The 24285-nt window shown below is 54.4% G+C and overlaps 2 protein-coding genes across 3 annotated transcripts; both read right to left on the minus strand.

Moving 5' to 3' along the window:
* Positions 1 to 1278: 1278 nt before the first annotated feature.
* Positions 1279 to 1595, minus strand: LOC129032927 (putative ribosomal protein eL39-like 5). Its single transcript, XM_054480857.2, has one exon. It carries the CDS (start codon positions 1516 to 1518, stop codon positions 1363 to 1365), a length of 156 nt encoding a protein of 51 aa, XP_054336832.2. The 5' UTR covers positions 1519 to 1595; the 3' UTR covers positions 1279 to 1362.
* Positions 1596 to 5300: 3705 nt separating this feature from the next.
* On the minus strand, positions 5301 to 23754 carry AMOTL2 (angiomotin like 2). Of its 2 annotated transcripts, XM_054482487.2 has the most exons (10): positions 23737 to 23754; positions 20158 to 20952; positions 16948 to 17254; positions 15744 to 15888; positions 15257 to 15349; positions 10954 to 11249; positions 9531 to 9838; positions 8712 to 8932; positions 7965 to 8141; positions 5301 to 7188 (listed from the first exon to the last, which is right to left on the minus strand). In XM_054482487.2, exons 2-10 carry the CDS (start codon positions 20889 to 20891, stop codon positions 7130 to 7132), a joined length of 2340 nt encoding a protein of 779 aa, XP_054338462.1. In that variant the 5' UTR covers positions 20892 to 20952; positions 23737 to 23754; the 3' UTR covers positions 5301 to 7129. The 2 variants fall into 2 exon arrangements, with proteins under 2 accessions (XP_054338462.1, XP_054338461.1); XM_054482486.2 differs by lacking the exon at positions 23737 to 23754 and having other exon boundaries at positions 7965 to 8144.
* Positions 23755 to 24285: the final 531 nt, after the last annotated feature.

Here is a 24285-nt window from a genome sequence, read left to right on the forward strand (position 1 = left end):
GGTCCTCCTTTCCCATAAACTTGGGAACAGAAGGGGCAGGGACTGGGAGACAAATGCTTCCATTCCCCAGAAGGCATCACCAACCTCTCCCCCTCCCTTTATTGTGGTGCTCTGGCTTCCAGGGAGGAAGGGGTGGGAGGTTGGCACCTAGAGATGGCATGGAGGCTCTGGGGAAGCCTTTCTCTGGACCTTGCCTGGCTCAGATCTTTGTGGCCTTGATCAACAACCCCTGTGGGTTGTTCTTGGGACCCAAACACTACAAGGCATGGCTGGGAACTGCTGCCCTGATAACAAGTGTTCCACCCCACCCTACCCTTGCTGCTGCCCCTGCCCCTATCCTCTCCCAGAGGGAGCCCAGGGCTGTCAGGGCCAGGCAGGAGAAGCTCCAGGCAGGTGCGGCTCTCCTAGGGGCGGAGAGAGCTCTGATTCCACCTGCTGTTCCCATGGCTGGGGCTGGCTACTGCCCACGTGGCAGTCAGCGCCTGGGCCTGACTCAGGGACCAGCCATCTGGCAGGGCCAGTTCTGGGCTCACACACCTACCTCCACCTCCACCTGCTCATTCACTCTGCTCCCCAAGCCCTCGGGCTCAGCTTCTCCTTCTCTGACCTGAAGACTCCACCCACAGAGTCCCTTTTATCCTCTCCCACCTCTCCCACTTTCAGTGAATGGCAATGGGGGACGGGCACCTGGCCAAGGAGGAAGGGCTTGGGACCTTTGGTCAGAACATCCTACAGGGCTACTGATCAAGCAGGGCCACCTGTGACACCAGCGCAAGGACAAGAGTAAACGCCTGTATAATTAAAAAGCTCGGTTATGTCTTTTTACCTGTGGCTCCTTCTGACCCAAGAAGAGCTACAGACTAATGTCTGCTAGCAAGAGTTCCTTCATGCTGCACATCCCAGCTGTCCTCCCCATCATGGTCCTGTGGGAGCAGAAAGGAAGCTGGAGAGGGGAGGCTGCCAGGAGGAAGTGATGTTCAAGCTGGAGGAGAAAAGAGATGAGAAAAGCATTGCGAGGAAAAGGATTGGGATGTGCAAAGGCCTGCAGTTCAAAGAGGCCACAGTGCACTTGGAGCCATCCCTGCGCGGTTTGTATGGCTGGGCACGCACATAAGGCTGATGAAATCTGGAGCCCCTGGGAAGGAGGACTATTTTTCTTTTTTTTTTGAAATGAAAGGTCTCACATATTTATTACGGAACCCAGCCAACCAGAATGTTCCTAACAGATTCAGAGAGAAAAAGTATATTCCCAAAAAAACATGTCCAACTGTCCAGATAGTGGTGACATTTTCAGCTTGATATGGTAACATGATTGTGACCTTTAGACAGCATAAATACATGTGCCATCTCTTGTTCAATTCCTTACAGACCCAGCTTGGTTCTTCTCCAATGTCTCCTTTTGGAGTTGTACCTGATTTTATTACCAGTTTTCATCCGAATCCACTGGGGAATGGGACGATTTTGCTTTTGTTTCTTGGCCAGGTATTGCTTAATCTTGAAAGTCTTGTGAGAAGACATGGCAAGAGGCGGAGCCAAACACACACTACAGTGGTGGAGAAAGGAAGAGAGAGGGGCCTGTTTTTCTTTTTAAGTTAAAAAAGATATTGTAATTTTCAAGGCAAACCTAGCTGTGGTTTTTGTAGTCACTCTATGGTTGAGATTTTGGTACTTTTGCCATAATGCAATATGCTGTGAAGATTTCCATAGTACACTGTGTTGAGCAAGAAAGGCTTCAGAAGGGAGACTGGGCAGGGCTCTTTTCAAGGCTCCTGAAGCTTCAAAAGAAGGCCAACTTGATGCAAGAAGAGGCAAACCTGTGCAGGGAAATAACCAAATTATTGCCCAATACACCTGGAATGTGCCCCCAGGTAGGAGCCTTTGGACTTGCAAGAGGCATTTATCTCAGGACAGATCATGACACCAGGTTGGCTCAGAATCAAAAGCTGACGGGCCCACAGAGTAGAGTAGAATGTGTCCCTGATGCAATGAAGCGCAAGTGGCATGGCTCTCCAGGGCACCCCGAGAGCCAACTGTCAGATGTGCCCCACTCCCACGCCTGCTGGGGGCTGGAGGTTTGGCTGGTGGGCGAGAGCAGGGTGCACATGAGAGTCATTTACAGTTTGGTCCTCAGCAAACTGGTCAGCCCTTTCGCCCAGGCTCTGTGGTGATACCCCCATCCTGCGTCTGGACCCCAGGCTCCCTTTGTGGGTACCTCTGCCCTACAGAGGGGGCTGTTTTTAGTGGATATCCAGAACTAGCCACTTCACCTGCAGAAGAAAAACTGCAACTTCATTGACTTCCAGATCCAAGCCTCACCTGGGAGAGACAAGGATGAACCCAAGTCCTGGGCACTTCCCAGAGCTCCATTCCCATCAGGGAAACACAATGCCCAATGCCCAGACGGACAGATTTACTGTGAAGCTAATGAATCTTGTACCTCAGGGTGCTCACTTGAACAGGCCCCTTCCAAAACTCTAGACCTAATTTTGTATTCACCACTTTGCATTCTTTTTCTTAAAGAGGGTCCTCCAAATTATACAAGCTTCAGGCCTCACAAAATTGGACTGACCCCTGCCAATGCTCCTTGACTCTGGAAAACCTTAGCAGACATGGGTGCCTCGGGCTCAGGGCTCACGGACCTCCTTTCCAAACCTCAGAACCTCCACCTGGCAGCCTAGGGAATGAAATATGGGAGGTTCCAGCTCAGAGCAGATAGTGTCCTGGCTGCAGCCCAGCAGAGGTACTCTGGGGCTGCTGGGCCTGGGATGGGTGAAAGGGGACTGTCTGCAATAGAAAGTTCAAAGTGTCAGCCTAGGAAAGAGGAGCCGACAAGTGTGAAGGCAGCAGATCCAATAACACTTCTAATTGTGTCCATATGGCCCTCTGGTGGGGCATTTGGTGATGACCCGTGGTTGACCGCTGGCTTAAAGTAGATGCTGTGATACAAAACACCACTGAATGGTGCACTTCAAAAGGGTGAATTTTATGGTATGTGAATTCTATCTTGTTTGAAAAAAAAAAAAAAGATGCTGAGGGTTCAATTGCTGTGGCACTTCTCCCATGTGTTAGATCCATGCATGGCACGTCCAGGAATGCACTGCTGGTTGTGGGGGTTTCTGGACCACCTCCAGAGGGGTCGGTCACTCCCAGCAAGGCCTGATCAGGGACAACTTCATCCTAGCCAGCCCCTTACTTGTGCTAGGAGATGGCAGAGTGGTACTGCAAACAACTTTCCTGTCTAGCTGGAGTTCTTCGGGGGCAGTAAAGTGGCTTTGGCTATCTCTGGGTGACTGGACCCCAATTTGCTGCCCTTGTCTTGGCATATTGTCACCAAGCTTGCTGAGCCTGGCACATACTTATGCCAGGGGAAGAGTTAACAATTAACCAGGAGGTGAGAGGAGGGAGAGAGGCTGGGGCAGCCACTCTTAGGCTGCCCTCCTGCCCTTGCAGCCATGGGCTGCCCCCTGAGCCACATCCCCAGCCCTGTTGGTGGAGGCACTGGGTGGAGGCAGGGCAGGCAGGTAAGGGCTGCCCCTCAAAGAGGAACTTGGCCTCCAAAGGGCCCCGCTGAGCCACCTGGGCTCTGGCCCAGGCTCCACCCCTTCACAGGTGTTAGACACAGAAGGCAAACACCTCCCTCCACAGGGCCTCACCATCCCTGCCACAGCCTGCAGCTCCACTAGTTCTGGAACTTCATTAGACTGCATTTCACAGGGCACCAAGCAGCTCACTCATCCCCTTTCCCGAGAGGAAATGTCACTCAGATGCACTGGTCACCATGTGGCAGGAGAGCACCCATGCCCTGCAGGGACACTAGCCAGAAGATATTGGTGTCCCTCACACCTTTCTCTGGGACCCTTGGTCAGGAACGCATGTGCACACGTGCACACAAATGCACATGCACGTACATGTGCTGGGTACACTGGGACCGATTTCTTATTCCTCCTGGTCTGTGCCAAGGAAACATTAAAGTGACTTTCCACAGACTGGATCTCACAGAAGGTGCAGATGCTTTGGAAGCCCCTGGCCAAAGGTACTGGGGTGAGATGGCACTGTTGTCAGGGCTTACTGTTCACAGGTCTGAGTTGCCAAGCTGTCCTTTGGAACTCCCTGCCACAGGCACTGACATTTTGTTTTGGACAGCAAGTCAGCAAATGTAGCCATGGGCTGCTGTGGCCCAGGGAGGAGCAGCTGTGGGAGGGTGAGAAGGAGCCCTATTGTTCAGGCCGCCTCCATGCACTAGGCCTGCATGTCAGGTGAGTAACCTATTTGCAAAGCTGACTCTAGTTCAGGGCTCAATGGGAGGAAGGCTGGCATAGATAGTGCCCCAGTGGCAGGAGGCAGGCTGGAGGGTTGGGTGGAGGTGTGGCCATGGGGTCGGTTTGATATCTCTGCATGGAGAGCTCCTCATCCAGTGGGGCCCATCACCTTCTGCAAAGTTGCTAGAAAAGTTTCTGGATGTTTCCAATTCTTCCATCTGCTTGTCTCCATACTTGTGGGTTGGTAGGCCGGCTCGGGAAGACACCTTCTCTAGGATCTTAACTTAATTACTCATCAACATGGCTCCCGAGTTCCCACATTGGCCCTGAAGACACTTCACTCACGGCCATGGTGGGGAACCGTTCCTGTCACATGTCACGTAGGCTGTCTGGTAGCCTGCTGCTGCCTCATGGCCAGCTAACTTCTGGCCACATGCTGACTGGGAACCTCAGGGTCCTAACACCTTATAGAAGCACAAGGCAGTTATTTTGTTTCTGATACAAGAACAAGCAAGACTGAGAATGGCTTTCTCTATTTTTGAATTGGAGCAATATGCTTTCCTGAGCATCAGGAAAGAGTGGTGATGTCACAGCAAAGGAGGGAGGCAGTGGCTAAGAACATGCACATCCTTGAATGTCCTCTGCATGGTGCCTGGCCTTCTGGATGGTTTCGGACAAAACTTTATGTCCTAGGTGGGAGTGCGAAAAGGAGTGGGGGAAGGATAAAGCCATCTTTGGACACCCATTCCCACTGTGGATAACCACAGCGTGTGGCCGAACAAAGCTGATTATAACAGAGCTACCTGGGGAGGCTGCCATCTGCCAGGCCCTCCTTCCCCTCCCAGCCTTCAAGAAATGTTATCTATGAAAGGGGAAAAATGCCAGCCACATCCTCATTCCAACTCTGTCCTTAATGCAGCTTCACAAAATCCCTAGATTCTATCTTAGGTCCTCGAAGAGATTGGACTATGACTTGGGTGGCCCCCCAAAATCCTCACCCTTTCCCTTCCCTCAGTGCAAAGTCTCACCTGTGCAAAGACATCACTTTTAATTATTTTTTTTAATTAAAATACTGTTATACCCAGTGGAATGCGGCAGCAATCCTGGTACAGGGTGGCATAACAAAACAGCCATGTTTACATTTTAAATATTTACGATAACTTAAACATACAGACACACATCATGGTCTTTGGCAGAAAATGTTCACAGCACAAAAAATACTTTAAAAGAAATACCAAATATTAATCCAAAATATATTAAGTTGTTTTTTTTCTTTCACAATATTTTTTGCCTTTTTTTCTCTTTTTTCTTTTTGCTTTGTAAACAATGCACATGAACCAAATGTATTTTTCAGCTTTAAACAGGGGTAGGGGAATTTTTTTAAAAATTGCAATTGTCCAGCAAATGCAAATGTTTAAAAAGGAAACTTGAGGAACCATGGAAATAAAACAACACATACCAAACCTAAAAACGATAAAGGAAGAAAACAAAGAATCAAGGAGAACTAAAAACGGTAAAGACAAAACTGCTAAAACCCACCAATAGCTCCTGGGGCTGAAGTGAGGGACTCTTTAAGACCAGAAGTCAAAGTCACTGCTGCTAGCAGGCTGCCATGTGGGTGTTTGACCCCACTTCCAAAGCATCTGGTCCTGCTTTAGGGCGCTGGGCATGGGTAGCTTGAGGAGCCAGCCTCCTGGGCACTGTTTTGTGATGGGGGCTCCATTCAGAGGACTATTTGACTCTTGCAGCTCATTAACTAGTTTTCAACCACTTTGCTCCTCTCCCAAACCCTCCAGGTGGGAACAAAGACACTTATGCTAACAAGACATCTCCAGTTTCTCAGAGAGAACTGGTACCGGGTAGGGCCACCGAAGCCCACCTGGGGGCATGGCAGATGTCTGTTCATGGTGGCTTATTTCATCTGGCTCAGGGTTTATGACCAAACTGACAGGATGTTCCAGGGACAGGAGCTGTGGAGCCACTTCAAGAGGCTGGTGGTGGGGGTCCCGTGGGCATTTATAGGGCTCAAGATGGAGGAAAAGGCAGCCAGCCGTGATCCTGGGAATCGAGCAGGTTTAACATCCACGGGCCAGGAACTTGAGGAGGAGGCATAACTGGGAGGCCAGTCAGAAGTTTCAGAAACTGACAGTAGGAAGAGGGGAGCACAGCCCATGGAGACACATCAGAACCTGCAGGCCTCAGTCTTCTGTTCCACAAGAAAGGGAATTATATACAAACTGCGCACTGTCTCCCAGTCCACTTAAATGGCCCCTAACCCACAGCAAATGAGAAGGTGAGGCTGTGCCTTCTCCAAGACTAACACCCTTAATAGTCCCCAAAAGATTCAAGTCTTAGTATCCCAAGAAGGCAGTGAGGAACTGAAGAGCAGATGAGGTTGGCTGGAACCAAACTTAGCCAGAGAATAACATGGCTGACTTGATTAGTGAACCAGTCCACCTGGTGTCCACAGGCAGCCATTCTTGGAAATTAGTTCCCCAAACCAACACAACCCCTCCCTCCCTGCCTGACTGACAACTGGCAGGGCAGAGGGAGCTCAGCTCCTTTCTGAGCTGTCAGTTGCTACCCCAGTAGCAGGCCTTGGGCAAGAAGTCAAGGCTGAATCCTCATTCTCCATAAGGCTCGGAGGAATGTGGGCTAAGAAGCAGAGTCTTCTGGGGGTGCCGGTGCTCTCACAGCTCTCTCCCCTGGGGTCCTCCTCCTGAGCTCCTGGGACCAGATGGTCAATGGGAATGAGTGTCTGGCTGGGGAAAGGGATGGAGCAGCGGTTGACAGGGCTGCTGAAATGGCTGAGAGTGGCACAGGGCAGAGGAGGGGAGAGAATGGCTCAGAGTCCTGAAGCACCACCTCCTTCAGATCAGTATCTCCACCATGTCCGACAAGTCCTGGACTCTGGATATAGCTACAGAGTCTGGAGACAGACAAGAACACAGGCACATGCCAATGAGTGTTACTAGATTGCTTTTAAAATCCTGGCACATTTGAAAGACAAAGATCGTTCTTCACCAACTTTTCCCACCTCTGCTGCCCAGGTTCCCAGAACTCCACCAACCAAGCACAATGCTCTGCTCCCTTTCAGTGCTCAGCCCAGCCCACCAACCTCCGATGTGTAGGATGCATTTGTTTCTAACTTTGAACTGGTTGGAGGGCTTAGAGAGAGCAATGGAGAGCCCTGAGGGAGGGAGGCTGCAGCATTCTTTTCATGCCTGTGGTTTTCTGAGATCATGAGGCACAGGCAAATATGCAAAGGCCAATGTGAAAGGGGAGTGGAAAAAGAAATGGCATCTTCTCAGATTTCTCCTTCCCGGACTCTTTAAACAGGCTTCCAGAGTGCCATCGGCATGACTTGCGAGCTCCATTCTCTTGGATAATCAAATTGGAAATTAACTATGTAGGGAAGACCATGAAAGAGGAGCTAAAGTGCCTCCCATCTGGTTGCTTTCTTTCTGAATTCTGGATCTGCCTCTAATCAGGGTTTCCAATTTCCCTATTCACGCAACCAGCCATCCCTCATGTTCACATTGAGGTGGGCCAGGCACCCTGCTCACCTCTGGCTATGCACGGCTCCCCATGGAGTGCGGGCAATGACCCGGAGGGGGGCTGGGAAGAAAACGCCTTGTGTTCCAGTTCACACTCCAGTGCCCCCTCGGCCCTACCTAGCACAGAAGTGGGGTCAGGAGGACTTACCCAGAGAGGCTGCTCTCTGGCTACTGCTGCACCCCAGAAGGCTGTCAGGCTCCGGTGGCAGGCAGATGGAGGTGCTGTCTGGGGGGCCGTCAGTCTGGGTGCTCCCATCTCGGCTCCCGTGTTTGGCATGGGCAGCAGGGGGAGATGTGACCACTGGCTCCTCTGTGGGTGCTCTGTCTGCTGGAAAGGTAGGTGGATGGTTATTGCCATGCCTGTAAGATGTGGCCCTGGTGAAGTACACTCTAAGTTAACTGTCCCTGCTGGGGACTGAAGGTGGAGTGGGCTGCTCTTGATTTGCAAGAACTTTAAGACTAAAAATGCTCCTACTTTCAAATGGGAATAGCTATCAGATTGGATTGGCTTCCAAATGTTTTGGGTGGTGGGACCCTTCCTTATAGATTAAATCTTCTAGAGTTTCTGTGGCATCTGCTTAGAAGGAAGAGTGGAGGGGGCTTGCATAGAAGGTGTATCTGCACAGGAAGCTCTATTTTTCTTAGTTCAGTGGCTGGGGCTAAATGAAGCATGATGGAATTTATGGTGATGGGGACTAAGTACCCCTCTTCACACTGGCAGGAGAGCCGTGTGCTATAGAGGCACTAGAGGCAGAGAATAAGCCAGCTCCCCTGGGAGAGGGTCAGGAAGCCCTGGCTCCTATAGCCTCAGTTCTGGGAGGAAAGGTCTGGCAATCTGTGTTCAGGCCCAGGAGAAACTACCTCTCAATCTATCCCAGCAGCAACCTCCTCTTACCTGTAGTCAGCCGAGCAGGGGCGTCTGCTGTTTGTCGCTCACTAGAAGAGAGCCCTTGCCAGCCCTGGGTTACTGCTGCCGCAGCCGCGAAAACAGATGGCACCGACTTGGCAGGCCGCAGGGAGCCCTGGGTGGCCTTGCCAGGGTCTCTCCTGGAGCGCTGCTGAAGGACCTTGATCACTGCATCCTTCTCCAGGATCTGGGCATGGAGCACCTTTAACCTGAGGGGTGAGAGGCCATGCCCACATTGTCAGACCCACAGATCCAACAGCCTCCACCCTTCCTGCCTCATAGGAGTTAGAGGAAAAGCCCCCACCAACTCCCCCAACCCTGCCAGGCTGGATCCTTCTGTGCTTGTAGCAGGGACCTAGAGAGGACTTAGAAATGGCACCACAGCTCTGGAATTTGATGCTCTTAGAGCCGCTCTGAAAACCACCAGTGCATAAGGCCCTGGGCCCTTCTCACACCAGCAAAGGCAGGCCACTAAGGGTGGGTTCCAGATTCATCAGATGATAGTGGCGGCACAGCCCTCATCCTGGAGGGCGGCACTCCGGAAAGGGGAGGCAGGGCCCAAGCCCTGGATGGCATCCAACACCTCCACAGTAAGAGTCTCCTGGGCAGACCAAGGACTCGGTATTTCTGGGCAAATGCATGTTTACAGTGCCTGGTGTGCCAAGCATGCAGGTTCAGCTCAGAAGCAGGAGGAACTGCTGAGCTCTATGGGGAAAGGGGCCTGTTTATCAGGGATCAAGGGCAGGGCAGTGACTGGACATTGCCACCCGCCCCCCAACCTCAGATGCCTGGCCTGCAATGCCGAACCTGCTTTCCATCTCCTGATGCCTGTGGCCACCAGTGAGCAGACCCTCATTGAAGCTGCTGCTGGGCGAGGGCTGGGGGGAATGTCGGATGAGAGTGGTGTCACGCTGGGCAGCAGCCGTGGCAGCCGCATCCATGGCAAACTGCCTCATGGCACGTTCCTCCAAATACTTCTGCTCCCACTTGGTCATGTCGGCCTCCAGCGCCAGGATCTGCTCCTCCTTCTCTCGCAGTTGTTCTGACAGTCGCAGGGCGCTGAGCTCTGGGGACCCACCACTGCCACTGCTACCACCAGGGGCACCTGCCTGTCTCTGCAGAGCAAGGAGTGGAGACCGTGGTCAAGGGTGCAGGTTGGGGTGTGGCAGCCACTGGTCTTCGCCTCCGCACAAGGACTGTCACTTGTACATGTACGTGTTCAGCCATACACAGCATACATTTACCCATCCTTCCTCTACCGAAATGGGGACACAGCACAGGTCCCCATACCCCTGCCCTGAATCCTACGGCAAGGGTATAGAGACCAGACAGATAATCCTCCAAACTGGCAAAGGGGGTGCTATCAATAATTATACTGGGAAAACTGGTGTAAATTAGAACAGAACTGGGCAAACCAGGGGCTTCAGTCACACTACCTCTGTGGCAAGGGTAGGTTTGGGAGTGGAGAAATAACTCTATTTCGTTCGTAAACACCAAGAGTTGTTTACACAGAAGCCCAAAGTGAGGCTAAGCACTATGGATCTGGACAACCATCTTTCCTCCCAATCTTGGGGAGGCATATAAAAGCTGGCTGGTGGCCGGGCGCAGTGGCCCACACCTGTAATTCCAGCACTTTGGGAGGCCGAGGTCGGCGGATCACGTGAGGTCAGGGGTTCAAGACCAGCCTGGCCAATATGGTGATACCCCCGTCTCTACTAAAAATACAAAAATTAGCTGGGCGTGGTGGCGCACGCCTGTAGTCTCAGCTACTCGGGAGGCTGAGGCAACAGAATCGCTTGAGCCTGGGAGGTGGAGGGTGCAGTGAGCATTCGTGCCACTGCACTCCAGCCTGGGCGACAGAATGAGACTCCATCTCAAAAAAAAAAAAAAAAAAAAGCTCGCAGGCCTTCTATATCCAGGTTCCTGACTTACTTTACCTTCTCTAGAGGTCAAGGACAACTAGCCCTGCTGCTGCGGAGGACAGGAGTCCCCCGAGGCTGGACGTGGGCCAGGTGGCAGGGCCTCTGCTAAGACAACGAGTGGAAGGGAGCACGCAGCAAACATGGAGCAGAGAGCCATCATCCTTGCCACCTTCCAACGGGCCTGCAGCCTAGATCTAAGCAGGGGCTCCCGGGGCCTCAGCCCTGGCCTCCAAACCTACAGTCCCTGAGGAGGAAGGGAAGCCGACATCCTCAGATGCTGCCCTAGCCTGGAGACTTTCTCAGCTCACCTGCTGTGCACGCAGGGCCTTGAGTTCCTGCTCCAGGCGAGTCCGCAGACGCAGCTCCAGCTGCTCCCGCTTCTCACAGGCTGCCTGCAGCTGCCCGAGCGCCTGCTGCAGCCGCTCCACTTTCTCCACATAGGCCTGCTTCTTGCGCAGCTCCTCTTCGGCTCGAGCTGCACGGCCCTGCGCGTTGCCCAAAGCCTGCTCCAGCAGCTCAGCACGCCGCCGCTGGTCCTCGATGGCGCCGCGCAGCAGTGCCATCTCTCGCTCCAGCTTCTCTTGCTCCTGCTGCTGCTCGTAGCCTGTAGGGAGAGAGAGGCTTGATCAGTGACAGTGACCACGTTGGCTGGCCCCATTGCCTCCTGGGCTCTGTGCTGACCACTGGATGAGCACAGTTGCTTCTCACTCTCTCAAAAATAACAGGAATAAGGTACCACTATTAACCCTGTTTCATGGAAGAAGAAACAAAGGCTCATGTTAAGTCAGGAGTAAATGACAGAGCCCAATTCCAGGATCCTTGCAGTAACAACTGCGCTACCCTGCCTTTCTACTGGGACATACTGCCATAGGACAGTCCCAAATACCATCCACTTGTGCCAGAGGCACCATGTCTAAAACACATCCACAATATCCCTTGAACCTTGTGACGGCTAGAGACTGTTGAGGTAGGAACTGTGATGCCCATGTACAGATGAGAAAATAGAGACTCAGGTAGGCTATGACATGGTCCTCCTTCCAGTGGGAGAATGAAGGAAGGGGGAACAGAACCACCATCTGCTGTCGGCACACCAGGCACTTACACATCTTATTCCATGAATCCTCCAGCCCCTCCAGGGAGGATTTGGGATCTCCAACTTATAGGGGAGAAACATAGGAGGTGAATGGTGCCGCCAAATGGAAACCTCAGTTGGCCACACTACAAAGGCCCAGGCTGCCTCTGGCTACATGGTGAGGCGTTTGTACTTATAGGCCACCCAGAGCTCTGGGGCTCCTTCTGCAGACCCAGGCCGAAAGGTCCGTTGAGGGCTACATTTCCTTCCATGGTCTGAAAAGACCACTGAGATGTGAGCAACCAGGCTCAGAAAGAAATGCAAAGTCTGCAGCACAATGAAAATGACTATGGCCCAAAGATTAGTGTGTAAGGGTCCAGCTATCCTGACTTTTAAATCATTTTGTTAATTGCCCAAAGAAACTCTGCTCAGAGGCCCTCTCCATATGGCCAGGAGAGGCCCAAGCCAGACCACAGAGCCCTCCATCTGATGCTCTAGCCTTAAATCCACCTCCCAGGCACCTGCCCCTTGAGAGTCCCAGGCTGCCCCCTGAAGAGTGGGTCAGCTGCCTACCTTGCTGGAGAGCAGGAGCGGGGCAGGGCTGTGGGCCCCCGCTAATGAACCTAAAGGCACTGTCTCTAGAACAGCATTCTGATTCAGTGGAATTTTCTGCCGGAGTGGAATTGTTCTATACCGCACCTTCCAATGCAGTGGCTACTAGACACACGTGCTACTGAGGACTGGAAATGTGGCTAGTAAGATGGAAGAACTGAATTTTAAATTTAATTTATTTTCATTAATTTCAATCTTTGGGCCACATGCAGCTAAGTACCTATCATATAGGACAGTGCAAGTTCTGGAACAGAAGAGTGAAGGCTTGAGACCTTGGCATGTGGAAGGCAGGATTCATTTACTCAGGGCCCTGGGGCAGGGCAGGGAGGACACAGAGGCAACTCAGGTTAGCTCTTGGCTCATTTTGGATTTTTGAAGGCTGAGCCCAGGATGGTATCATTCTGTGGCATGGAGGAAAATACGGGGAAGTCCAATAATATTGAAACGGATGTGTTCATACTTCGCTGGCTTAACGTCCATTGACTGGGTTGTTAACATCCATTGAGGAGGGGCAGCCAGGTTTGGACTCAGGCAGGGAGGACCCTCCCCTAGTCCACCTGTGGGTTCAGTTTGCCCAGGGCCTGCATCTCATTTCAGCCTTAGCATGACTCTGTGGGGAAGGACTCTGTCTCATCTCATGGCTGGAGAATCTGAGGCCCAGGGAGAGAAGAAACATTCCCAAGGGGGTGGAGCTAACAGGCCGGCCTCAGGCCTCAAGGCCAGATCCCCAGGGGGCACTGCTGGCCTAGAAGGGCCAGAAGGGCAGTGCTGGGGGTGCTGCGTGGCTTGCCTAGGAGGAAAAGCAGATGGCATTGGTGATAATGGCCACACTTTCCTAGTGTTGACTGACCCCAGATAAAACGGAGGTCAATCAGACACCTCCCTTTGCAATAGCTACTACGGAGCAAGGAAGAGCTGCTTGGGTTTCCTCAGCCCTGGGGGAGGAGGGGCCGGAGGACTCAGCCCTCTGCTTCCAGAAGCTTCCTGCAGCCTTGTCCAACCTCTAAGGCCCTGGTGGGGGCTGGGAGGCTTTGGGCTCTGGCCACCCCCTGCCAACAGGACCCTGATAAAACCTTGAGCCTGCGGGATCTTGGGAAGTAGAGCTCCTCAGTAAGAAATAAGTGGCCCGGGTGCGGGTGGGAAGAGGACGCCCGGAGGCCAGCGGAGGCGGGCAGGAAGGCAGGCGAGGCGCCGACGGGACCCGGGATGCGCCTTGGGCAGCGAGTGAGCCCCCACCTCCACGTTCCAGGCTCCCTTTGTGCTCACCCTCCCTCCTCCCAAAGCCGGGCGAAGGGCGCCAGGCAGCGCGCACGGGAGGGAGCGGCGGGGGGCGGGCCGGGAGCGGAACAGCTCGCGGCTCTGGAATGCCAGGCATCCAGGTCACCCGCGGCTGCGAGATTAATGGCTCCAGCGAGGAGCCAAGAACAGCTCGGCGCTCACTCGCTCCCCGGGGAGCGGAAACGCCTCCCGGCCAGCCCCCCTCTTCTCACCCCCTAGCAAGCTCCCAGAAACCCGCCCCGTGACTTCCTTTCTTTAGCAGAGTCAGGCCCCAGAAGTCCGCCTTCCTCCACAGGCACCCTAATCTGCCCTGCCCTTGCAGCTTCTCCTCCCCAGACTCCTCAGGGAAACCCCAGGGCTGCCCCCTCCCCTTTCTCCCTCATTCCCTTTGACTCCTTCCCAGAGACCTTAAGCCGCTGCCATCTCACCCCACCCAGCCAGTGGAGACCAGCCTACCTCCTGCCCCACCCTGTCAATTCCTTCAGTGCTGTGTTCCCCCATTCCCTGCCCTAGTCTTTGAACCCTCTTTGAAGGAAGATAGGGGTGCTGCCAGCCAGAGCTAAGTCCTCAAGCTGCTCCTCCATTTCTGCACCCCACACTACTCTTTGTGCCATTCACAGTAGGGTTCCTGTGAAGCCTCAAAGTCATGTTTACCCAGCTACCAACCACTCTCATTCCACTTCTCTGCAAACACCTTGAACAGCACTAAAGCTTCTAGTAGGAGCTCAATAAATAACTGTTCTTAGTCTCTTCTGATTGCTAGAGCCTCCTGCTGCTGAGCTCAGGGCTCCCTTTGCCACCCAACCCATGCACCTCTTGAACCGCCCCATAGCTCCTTCACCTCTGGCTGGCTCTCCACCCCTGCCATCCCCACAGAGCCTCTCAGGCCACCGGGGCTCCTAATCACCAGTTTCTAGGACCACCCACCTTGTTCTTTTCCATCTGTGGGAACCTGCTCCTTTCTTAAGCTCACCACTTCTTTCCTGACCGCCCTGCCATGATACCTTCCTGGGCCTGCTCCCATTCTCTCCTGAACATCTGCCAGTTGCTTAAAACACATCTGCTGATGAATGAATACATGGACTAGTCAATGAACCTGCCCATGCTTCAAGGATGCTTAGACCGCCCCGTTTACAATGCATCTGTTGGTTAAGGTCTAGGATCCCATTTTTGGCTGTCTCAGGTGCCTCCACTTGGCTTGCTATGGCTCAGCTCCACCATGTCCCCCTGCCTCTCACATTCCCATTGCACACTCCTGACCTTCCTGTTGCCAGGAACTCCCTGGGAAGCTCTCAGACCTTTCCTTCTCCTTCACCTCACCTGTCTTCAGGGCTACCTTGCCTCCCACACTACCCAACGCACTGCACTGACGGTCAGCACCGAAGCTCAGCAAATCACTGCTCCCTGGCTTTCCCTCTTGTGTCAACTGATCTTCTTAAAAGATACAGAACTAGATCCTATTCTTCTTTGGAAGCCACTTATCCCCACTATCCCCAGATCCAGTCTAGTGTTGGGCATACAGTAGGCAGTAAACCTGCTCCCAAGGTACTACTTTGCAAGGGGGAAGGCCAATCTTCCTGGTCCAGAAGATGTGCAGCAGTCCCATTGCCTGCACACAGGCCAGGCTTCTTAGTGGGGCCCCTACTCACTCTGAGCAAGCAGCTTGGCCACCATGTCCTGACTGCCGGCCTGGGCCTCCTGTGTCTTGCTTGCCAGGCGGCGATTTGCAGATTCCAATCTCTCTGTTTCAAGGGAAGGAAAGATGTTTTAGTGTCAGGTGAAGCTGCCAGCTTGGGATTTTTCCTGACGTCCTATCAGGATGGGGCTGCATCCTCCATATTGGGGATGGGCTCATAAGGAAGCCCCAGCTCAACTCAGGGCCCGAGGGGTGGGAGCCTCCTCTGTCAAGAGCCATCATCTGGGCCACACGATGGGAGCTCCCTGAGGGGATTCTAGGCCCAGTACATAGAGACAAGCATCTCTCTATCAGGGCAGCTCTAAAGGGGTCTCCGCCTGGCTCTCTGAGTTCATCTGCACTTTTGACAGAGAATAGAGATTCCCAATTTTTCTCTAGAACAAAGGAAGTAAGCCCTCTGCAGAGGTTCTCCAACCTCCACCTGTGTGACTGGCTCTCACCTCTAAGATCCCGGTTGAAGTCTTGCAGCCTCCTCATTTCACTGTCCATCTTGTTGCGCATGGTCTTCTCCAGGGCCTCACGCTTGGAGGAGGCTCTGGTCAGGCTCTCATGGGCCTCAGAGAGCCGCTGGATTTCGCTTTCCAGCTGCAAGAGTCAGACAGCAGAGCTGAATGAAGGCGAGAGCTCCCAGGGAGTGATTCGAGGCTGACCCACTACTCTCCATCAGAAAAGGTGACAGATGAGAGGCCACCAAACAGGAGCAAAACCTCCAGGTGACTATGGTGGGATGGTCAGAAGCTTGTAACCTCCGGAAATAGAATAGACTGCTGGGACCAGCAAGCAACGGTCCCATCAGCTGCCCCAAGGACCAGATGCTGAGTGAACCCAGGGCCAGGTACTTCGGAAGTAGCTGCCTGCAGGGTGACTAAACACAGCTTCCCTGTGCCCAATGTGCAGAAGGAAACATTCTACTCTTGGCTGGCTTCCACCAAGAAACTGAGTACAGTTGGCCAGAAGTGGGCACCAAAAGACTCCAGCCATGATGGGGTGGTTTGACCTAACTTGGACACCACAGGACAGTCAAGGGAGGCCTGAGGCCATCAGTGGAAAACTGGTAACCCTTCGCTAAAGAAGCAGGCACCGGGCCTAAGCCTGAGCCGCCTCTGCCTGGTGTCCCAGGCATCACCATCCACCCAGAGGGCCAGCTGGGCCCCGGCTGCTCCTCCCATTTGGCTGCTGGCAGGTTCTGCACGTGCTCTTAGCTGGCCTGTGATTCCAACAAGTCGCTCGTTTTTTTTCCAAGAGGAGAAGTTTTCTTTTTGGCCAGGGCTGCCCTGGAACAGACTTGCTGTTGTGTGGGGGACACAAAGGGCTCTCTGTGGGAGGTGTCCATGGGAGGGGGTGTGTGCAGGGCAAGGGTGCGAGTGTGCAAGGAGCTGGTGAATGGGATCTTTCTAATCACCACTGGCCAGCAACTGCTCATGCCCCAGGCCTGCTCTGCCGGCTTCTCGGCTGTTCCCCAGCTGTCTGGAGTCAGCTCAGGAGGGTGCATGAGGGGTGACGGAGGTGGAAAACAGAGGAATAGGGAGAAATCCAGCCAAATAGTTTTCAGGCTCCTCTGCCTCTCCTTGGACTACCCACTCCCCAGGTAGCCCCCCGGGGTCTCTTTTTGGTCTGCCCTTCTGAAGCCCCAGCAGGGCCTACCTTCTCAATGCGGCCAGCCTTCTCCACAGAGCTCTCCAGCTCCCTCTGCAGCCGCTCATTGTCCCTCTGCAGCCTGGCATTCTCCCTCAGCACGGCCTCCATCTGGGCCAGGTGGGCACTGCTCGAGGTGGCTGAGGAGGCCTGGGCACTCACTGGCCCCTCCACGGCAGGTGGACTGAGGGAGCTCAGGGGGCCATGGCCGAGAGCAGCTGGATGTGGGGGAGGGGGGTGCTCCTGAGATTGCTGCAGGTACTGGTACTGCTGCTGCTGTTGGAGGAACACAGGGGGCACCTGGGCCTGCAGGATCCTGGGGAACAGAAGAGACGGTGCTCAGAGACAGCACAGATCCTCATGGCTCCCACCCAGAGCAGCCCAGAGTCACCCCACTCCTAGGCATACTGGGAAGATGGTTAATTATTATCAATAATTAATATATTATTAAAATTATTGCAGATAATTATTCAACCCTCTAGTGTTAGGCAGGGACCAGTGGGGAAGGCCTTTTCCAAATGTTTCTGCCTGAGGCTCTCAAGAGTCAGACAGCGGGGCTAGAGGGGATTAATGTCAGAATGCTTGTGTCATACCCGCCTCACAGTGGCTGGGGCCTTGGGGATCAGCCTGAGCAATCCTGGGCCTCCTAAGCGACTAATGCTTAAATACATCATCTTAAGAAATGCACCCGGACACTTCTAATCAATGGAAGGTTATTTTTGGGGCTGGAGGCCATGTCAATCATGACTGAGTATATAACCTTCCAGGCCCCAGGACAACTTGGTGGCTGGGCCCCAGCAGCAACCTTGTGTCTGTTACACGAGTCACCAGTTTCAAGACTGCCAAAGCAGCACTTATTTTCTCCTTCCTATTTCAAGTCCTGCCACCCCCCACCCCCCACTCACCCAGAGTCATTTTTAGAAGACTCCAGTTAAGGTTAGAGCAGTGAGACAAATGTCAGGGTAAGAATCTGAGCTCTAGAGTCTGACAAATAGAGGTTCAAATCCCTGCTCCAGCTGTTTAACCTTGGGCGAGTGCCTCAGCCCCACAGACTGGGCATTGCTCTGTTGCATCATGAGGGTCTCCAGCCTCGCCGGGATTTGTTGAGGATGATGCTATGTAAGGCCTGGCAGAGTGCTGGCCCAGTGCTGGGCGGGTGGCAGGTGCTCTTGTAGTGGTGGCCCATCCTCCATCTCTTCTAGTAGGATCCTCAGTTTACCCTCAGTTTAGAGAATAAATGTGGCCCAAACTCTTGGTTTCCTTGGGAGTAAGGGCTGCCTCTGGACTACTGTGGTCGCTGAGTTCAGGGGACAATGTTCTATTGGCCTCTGGCACTGGTGTAACATCACCCCCAGGGCTCCATGTTGAGGGAAGGAGCAAAGGGCAAGAGGCACGGGGAGTCCAAGGGCCTTTCTGGGACCTTGTGATTCCCAGTGTCACAACTGCCTCAGTTTCACAAAGAATCTTCCAAGTCGCAGAAGCCCCGCAAAAACCGAATTCCCCTTCTGGGTGCATCATCTCAGCACTAATGCACACCCAGCCTGTCCCTGACTCTTGCTGCCATACAGCCTATGGCCCCCCTGCTCTTCTCAGGACCCTAGGCTAGGAGTCTAGCCCCTATTTCCTAACAAATAATCTTCATTGGATCATCTGAAAGGAGATATTGGGCAGATGTATTTCTCCTACTAGCTAAGGTGGGGCTTCCAGTAAGAGCTGGGAAGAGGGTCCCCACTGGAGTGCTCAAACTCTCCATTCCACTGCTAAAATGGCCATTCTCAAGGTTGCTTCAAGAACTTGCTCCCCCCTGCACTGGGCCAGGCAGACACAACTGGCATTCTTTGGGGATGACTTAGCTCTGAGAAAGAATAGCAACTCCTTTCCCTTCACACTTGCTTTCCTTTCTCCTCGTCCTCTCCCTCCCCTGCTTTTTGTTCTCCTGCAAACAGTCTACTTCCTTGCTGTGATTACTATCTTTTCCTGACAGAGTTCAATAGGGCTGCTCCAAAAGAAGAAACCACCACTCAGCTTCCGAAACTCTTCCTGACCGAGCCCTGAGAGGGGCGATAAGGTGCGAGTCTGGAGGGGGTGGAGGCTGGAGAAAAACTATGAGGCTCCATCCTCTGGTTCCGCCATACCAACCCCATCATGTCACTCATTTCTCGAGAGCAAGGAAAGCCGGACGGTGGGAAAGTGGGTGACTAAAGGAACACTCAGCAGGCATGAAGAGAACCAGACTTTGACCTTGGGCCACCAGAGGAAGAGTCTGAAATCCTTGGGGTCCCTTGGTGGGGTTTTTTGGACTCCCATACGGGGAGATGGCAGCAGCGATGACTGTGTCTGCTTCTCTGGAAAAGATGCTGGGCCAGATGAGAAGCGTGAGGCGGGGCCTTGTTTCTAGGAACACTCATTTCTCCAAACTCTCTAGACTTCTTGCCTCCCTCGGTCTTCCTGCTTCCATTCTGGCCCCTTACAAACCATGCTCTGCACGTAGCCAGAGAGAGCATTTAGAAAAGGTAAAACAAATCACATCCCCTGAGGGCCTCCCAGCACACTCAGAATCAAACTCTAAGTCCCTACCCTGGCCCAGCAGCCTCTTCTGAGCCTCCCCAGAAAGGGGCCCACCTGGACCCAGAATCCTTTCCCACCGCAGGCTGCAGATGCAGGCAGCATATGGCAGGAAATGAAGAGGAGAGACAAGTAAGCTGCTGCCCTGGTGTAAGATGCTGAGATGTCTCTAATGAGGCCACTGGGCCTTTCCAGCCTCTAGTTAGGAATGCCTCCCAATAATCATAGAAAGCAAGCTGCTCACATTTTCTTAAAAAAACTCCAGAGAAGGAGGTCCCACCTTCTTCCTACTTAACTTGGAAACAGTTTGGCAATCATTCCCAACCTTGTCTTTAGGAAGTTCTTTCTGAAATCTAACCTTTAACCCCCTGCTGCAATTTGTGTCCTCTGGGGACTCTAGTTACTTGCATGCTACAGCTAAGCAGACGATGGTGCCTATCTCTGAATTAAGGCAAGGGACAGCACTAACTTCTTAGGGGACCTCAGCTAAGTCCCTCTTCTCTGCCAGGCATTAGCTCTCCCTTCTCTGAAAGGTTGGAGGTGGGGTGGATCTTGCTAGCTCTGACACAAGCTGTGATCTTGAGGCTCTCCTCCCTGAGAGACCTGTGCTGGAAGAAAGCCAGGAGTTGGAAAGCCCAAGGTGGGGAGAGTTACCTGACTTCAGCATGCTGGAAGTGCGGGCTGCCGCGGGCACGGTACCGTGGGTCAGTGACAGCAGTGGTGGTCTCATGAGCTAGTACAACGTGAGGGTACTGAGGTGGGGGTCCTCGGGACTCTGGGCCCTCAGCAGGGGGGCCCCTCAGTGGGGGGACCTGCTGGTTGCGGGCCAGCTGTGGGAAGCTGTGGGAGGAACTCATGTGGCTGGGGGCCCGGGCGCCGTTCCTCTCCAGGGACAACTGAAGGAGCCGTTCACTCAACGAGCGCACGTGCCCATGCCTCAGCTCCCGCAGGGCCTCATCCTGCCTCCGACTGCCTCCGGGGGCCCCACGGGGATCTCGGTCCCCCGCATGTGGCCGGGGCCCCGCCTGCTGGGCCGCATAGTACTGCGAGTGGGCTTTGGCCTCCTCATAGGTGGGCAGCTCCTCTCCCTTGCTGGGCTGTGGGCATAGCCGGTAAAGGGTGTTCTCTGCCAGGTGGTTCTCACCGCCCTGGTGCTCCTGGCCCTGGGGCTCCTGCCTGGTGGCTTGCTGCAACACCTGACTGTCCTCTGGGGCCAGGATCTCCAGGGAGGCCTGGGGGCTCCCTGTACCCCCAGTTCCAGCCCCACCCCTCAGGGCCTGCTGCTGAATGGCTAGCAGCGTGCGCGTCTCAGTCAGGTTGCCGTAGCGCAGCTGCTCCTGGATGAGGCGGTGCAGAACTGTCCCCGAGGAGTCTTCCAGTGTCCTCATGCTTCTTTGGCTTGCACACAGCTGCCTGGACAATGGCCGGTGACACCTGGCCCCCGAGCACCTGAAGGCGGGTGGGGAGAGAGGGAGAGAAAAGCAATCAGTGGGAACCCATGGGAGAGGAGAAGGCTTTCCCGGATTTCCATTATTACTCTAGAGGAAAGCATAAAAGTGAAGAGCAGGGGTGGGGCGGTTCACACAAGCCTGGGTTCAAGTACCAGTGCTGCCATCTACTGATTAAGACAAGTTACCTAACCTCTGAGCCTCAGTTTCTCCATCAGAAAAATGCAAAGAATTCTGCCTGACTCATGGAAATGAGAAAAAAAAGAGGCGGTGGCCTGCGAGCTCCTGGTACAGTGAAAATCCTGGTAAACGATTACTGTGATAACATTCATGGAGACTTACTATTCCTGGAGAGAGACAACAGGAAACCAGAAGATAACCCACCAGGAACCACCACCCGTACAGCCAGCTACACATCAAACAGCCTGATGGGCAATTCTAAGGCAGGCCTAGTTCAGATCTAACCACTTAGCTATTCAGTCTAGGGGTAGATGGGGCCCCAATTTATTGGCAGGTGATGAAGAATGCATGCAGTCCAGTAGAAGCCCTAGGCAAAAGGCCCCCAGGACCCTCTAGACTGAGGCATGCCAGAGCCCAGCCTTGACACAGTCAACCTACCACCCTCTAGCCGCTGAACCCCTGGCCACTTTCCCCACTCTCCCTGAACCAGAGAGCTCCTGGAGGATGGGCTTGGGCTCCGCTTCATCAAGCGCTGCTGAGAGAATGAATCTGGGGCTCCCTGTCATGGGATGACCTTGGCAGTCATTCCGCAAGGTGAACAGGAAGAAGGAGGAATTGCACCTGAATTGGTGAATAAGGGATGAATAAAAATGCTCCAAGAGGACAATGGTTTTGTAAGATGAGGCAAAAAGGTGCCACCCATTAAGGTTAGTGGGTCAGTCTTTGTGCTGACAGTAACTGCAAGAGAGCTCCAGGAAAAAGAAAGGATGGCATGATGTCTTTGATTTTATGATTATCCTCCCCCCCACCCACCCCCCCCGCCAACACACACACTTGCTACTTGGAAAAGCCCCCACTGGTCCTCTAGGCACATAAGGGATGGGCACTCAGCATCTTTCTTGACATCAGTGTCAAGGAAGCCCATCTTGACTTGGGCCAACTGGAGAAGTAAGGGGAGGTTGTTGGTTGAGAGACCTGGGGCAGGGGAGAGGGGACTGTGAGCCTACAGTGCTGGGAGATAATATCGGAGAAAGAAGTTCCCTTCTAAGCCTGGGCTCCCAGTGGTTCATGGACGGGAAATCTGCCTGCCTCTCTCACCCAGCTTCCTTTCCACAGCCTCCTCCAACACAAATCTCCAAACTGGGATCCAGGGAAAACTAAACAGAATCCACACTGCCACAGGTCCTGTGTGTATGGGCAGGGGTTGGGGGGTGGGTGGGAGGAATGTGGCCCCTCCTCTGCCACTAAACTAGCCCTAGTGTCCTGCTTCAGTTTGGGCTATGGCATGTTGGCAGAGCAGCCATTCCCAATCCTTTCCCTCTCCCCACCCCAGGACTCCGGCTGCCCAGAGCTGGGGAGTGGGGGATGAATCTGGAGGGCACCTCTGTACCCATCCTTCCTGGCACCCAGTCATGCGCCCTCACACACAACGAGGGGTAGATGTGCAAGACTCCGGAGCTACCCGAGGCAAAGCAAGCAAATGGGATTCAATTCGTATGGGATTCAGTTCGTCCTGGAGTTTTATCTGCGGGCATTTCCTAAGATAATCACTCTCTGGGCCGACTCCCACAGAGGAGGCAGGGGAGCGGCAGGAAGGAATGCGGAGCCTTCCTGACAGATTCCAGGCGCTCCACAGTGTGCCCGGCCTGGGAGCAAGGAACACCTCCAAGGCCTCTCATCGCGAATTTGTCCCGGCCAAGCCCCTCAGATTCACGTCCTTTCAGACATCAAACGCCTGGGCCTTTACAATAACCTGCTTCCGCGCCCCCGGTCGCGCACTTCTGCTGCACTCGCCCGCTGCGCTCTCTGAAGGCCGCCTTTCTAAGCCAGCGCGCGTCTCCAGCCTCGGCCTGGGCTCCTGCTCGCCTAAGGAACCAAAGACGGTCTACAAGCTAGGAGACTCTGGCACCCCATCCGGGGCTCCCGCCCCACCACGAGCCCGGGCGGACCTGGAGAACTGGTGGCCGCTGGTACGCCTAGGGCGAGCCGGTGAGGGTAGCCCGAGGCCCGGAGAGGTCTTTAAGCATCGCGGGTCCGCCTTCCTCCCTCTCGAGCCCTCTTTGTTTTCCAAATACTCTAACGCTGACGTCACCGGGCTGGACAGCAGGCTGCATTCTTTCTAAGTGAGAGCCAATTCGTGGCTCCAGAGAGAATTTTCCAAGGAAGACAAAGAGGAATTCTTGGACTAGTTGGGGGCAAAGGCACCTGTAACCCCCACCTAACCAAATCAGCCCGCAGGACCCTGCAACTTGAGCCCCAAGCGGCGCCTCCATCCCTATCCCCCGCCACCCCCACCCCCGCCGACCTGCAACCCGAAACACCGTGGCTGTTGTTTCCGGAGTCGGCCCTCTCCCCTCTCCCCCAGCCCCAAGAGACCTCCGCGCTTCTAGAGCCCCGCAAAGCCCAGGGCGCTGGGCTCCCCGGGCCGAGCGGCCCTTGCCCGGCACTGCGGCTGCCTCGAAAGGGCGCACTGCGCCCCGAGGACGCTCGATCCTCGAGGCTCCGACTCCCAGAAAAGGCCGGGTTGCGCCAAGACTCCAGCTTTGGCTGAGGCACGTTTCTGTGGCCTCGCGCGCTCTCCCGAGCGCCGAGCGGCCTTCCTTACCTCTGCGGCCCAAGGGTGCCCGGCGCAGTCAGACACCACAACCTCCGGCTCGGCCCAGCTCAGCTCGGCGGCGAAGATGTGTTCTCGGCCGTGGCGCCGACGCTCTGGCTGTTCGCGCCCCAGCGCGCAGCCCCAGGGTCGGCCCGCGCCGGAGGCGGCTGCTATGCCAGGAATGTGAGAGTTTCAGGTTCCCCCTCGGGATCAAAGCGAACCACAAATAACCTCTCAGCGCACCGCCCTCCTCCGCCCTCCGCCTTCTCCCGCTCCCTCCTCCCGGCCCCCGCCTTCCTCCGGGGAGGCGGCGCTGCTGGCTGAGCGCCGGGCCGGCCCTCGAGCTCCGTTCCTCCGCGCCCAGCACCCTCCAGGCCGCGGTGTGTCCGCCCCTGCCCCCTGCTTTGCCTTCGGAGCTGCTGGAGACAATTTAATCCAACTCTGCTCATTATCGCCTCCACTCCCAGTCGCCGACCCGCTCTCACCCTTCATCCCTAAACCCATCGAGGGGACGACAGCAAGGGCTGTACCACGCGTGTCCTGGGGTTGCTGCGGGAG

Source organism: Pongo pygmaeus, chromosome 2 (assembly GCF_028885625.2).
Source record: "Pongo pygmaeus isolate AG05252 chromosome 2, NHGRI_mPonPyg2-v2.0_pri, whole genome shotgun sequence".
Taxonomy (NCBI): Eukaryota; Metazoa; Chordata; class Mammalia; order Primates; family Hominidae; genus Pongo; species Pongo pygmaeus.

Excerpts from the sequence above, each read along its gene's own strand:
- LOC129032927 (XM_054480857.2), bottom strand. The coding sequence starts at position 1,518 with ATGTCTTCTCACAAGACTTTCAAGATTAAGCAATACCTGGCCAAGAAA.
- AMOTL2 (XM_054482486.2), bottom strand. The coding sequence starts at position 20,891 with ATGAGGACACTGGAAGACTCCTCGGGGACAGTTCTGCACCGCCTCATC. Across the intron at positions 15,350-15,743 it reads CTTCAACCGGGATCTTAGAG|AGAGATTGGAATCTGCAAAT; the intron begins GTGAGAGCCAGT and ends CCCTTGAAACAG. Across the intron at positions 8,933-9,530 it reads CATCAGGAGATGGAAAGCAG|GTTAAAGGTGCTCCATGCCC; the intron begins GTTCGGCATTGC and ends CTCACCCCTCAG.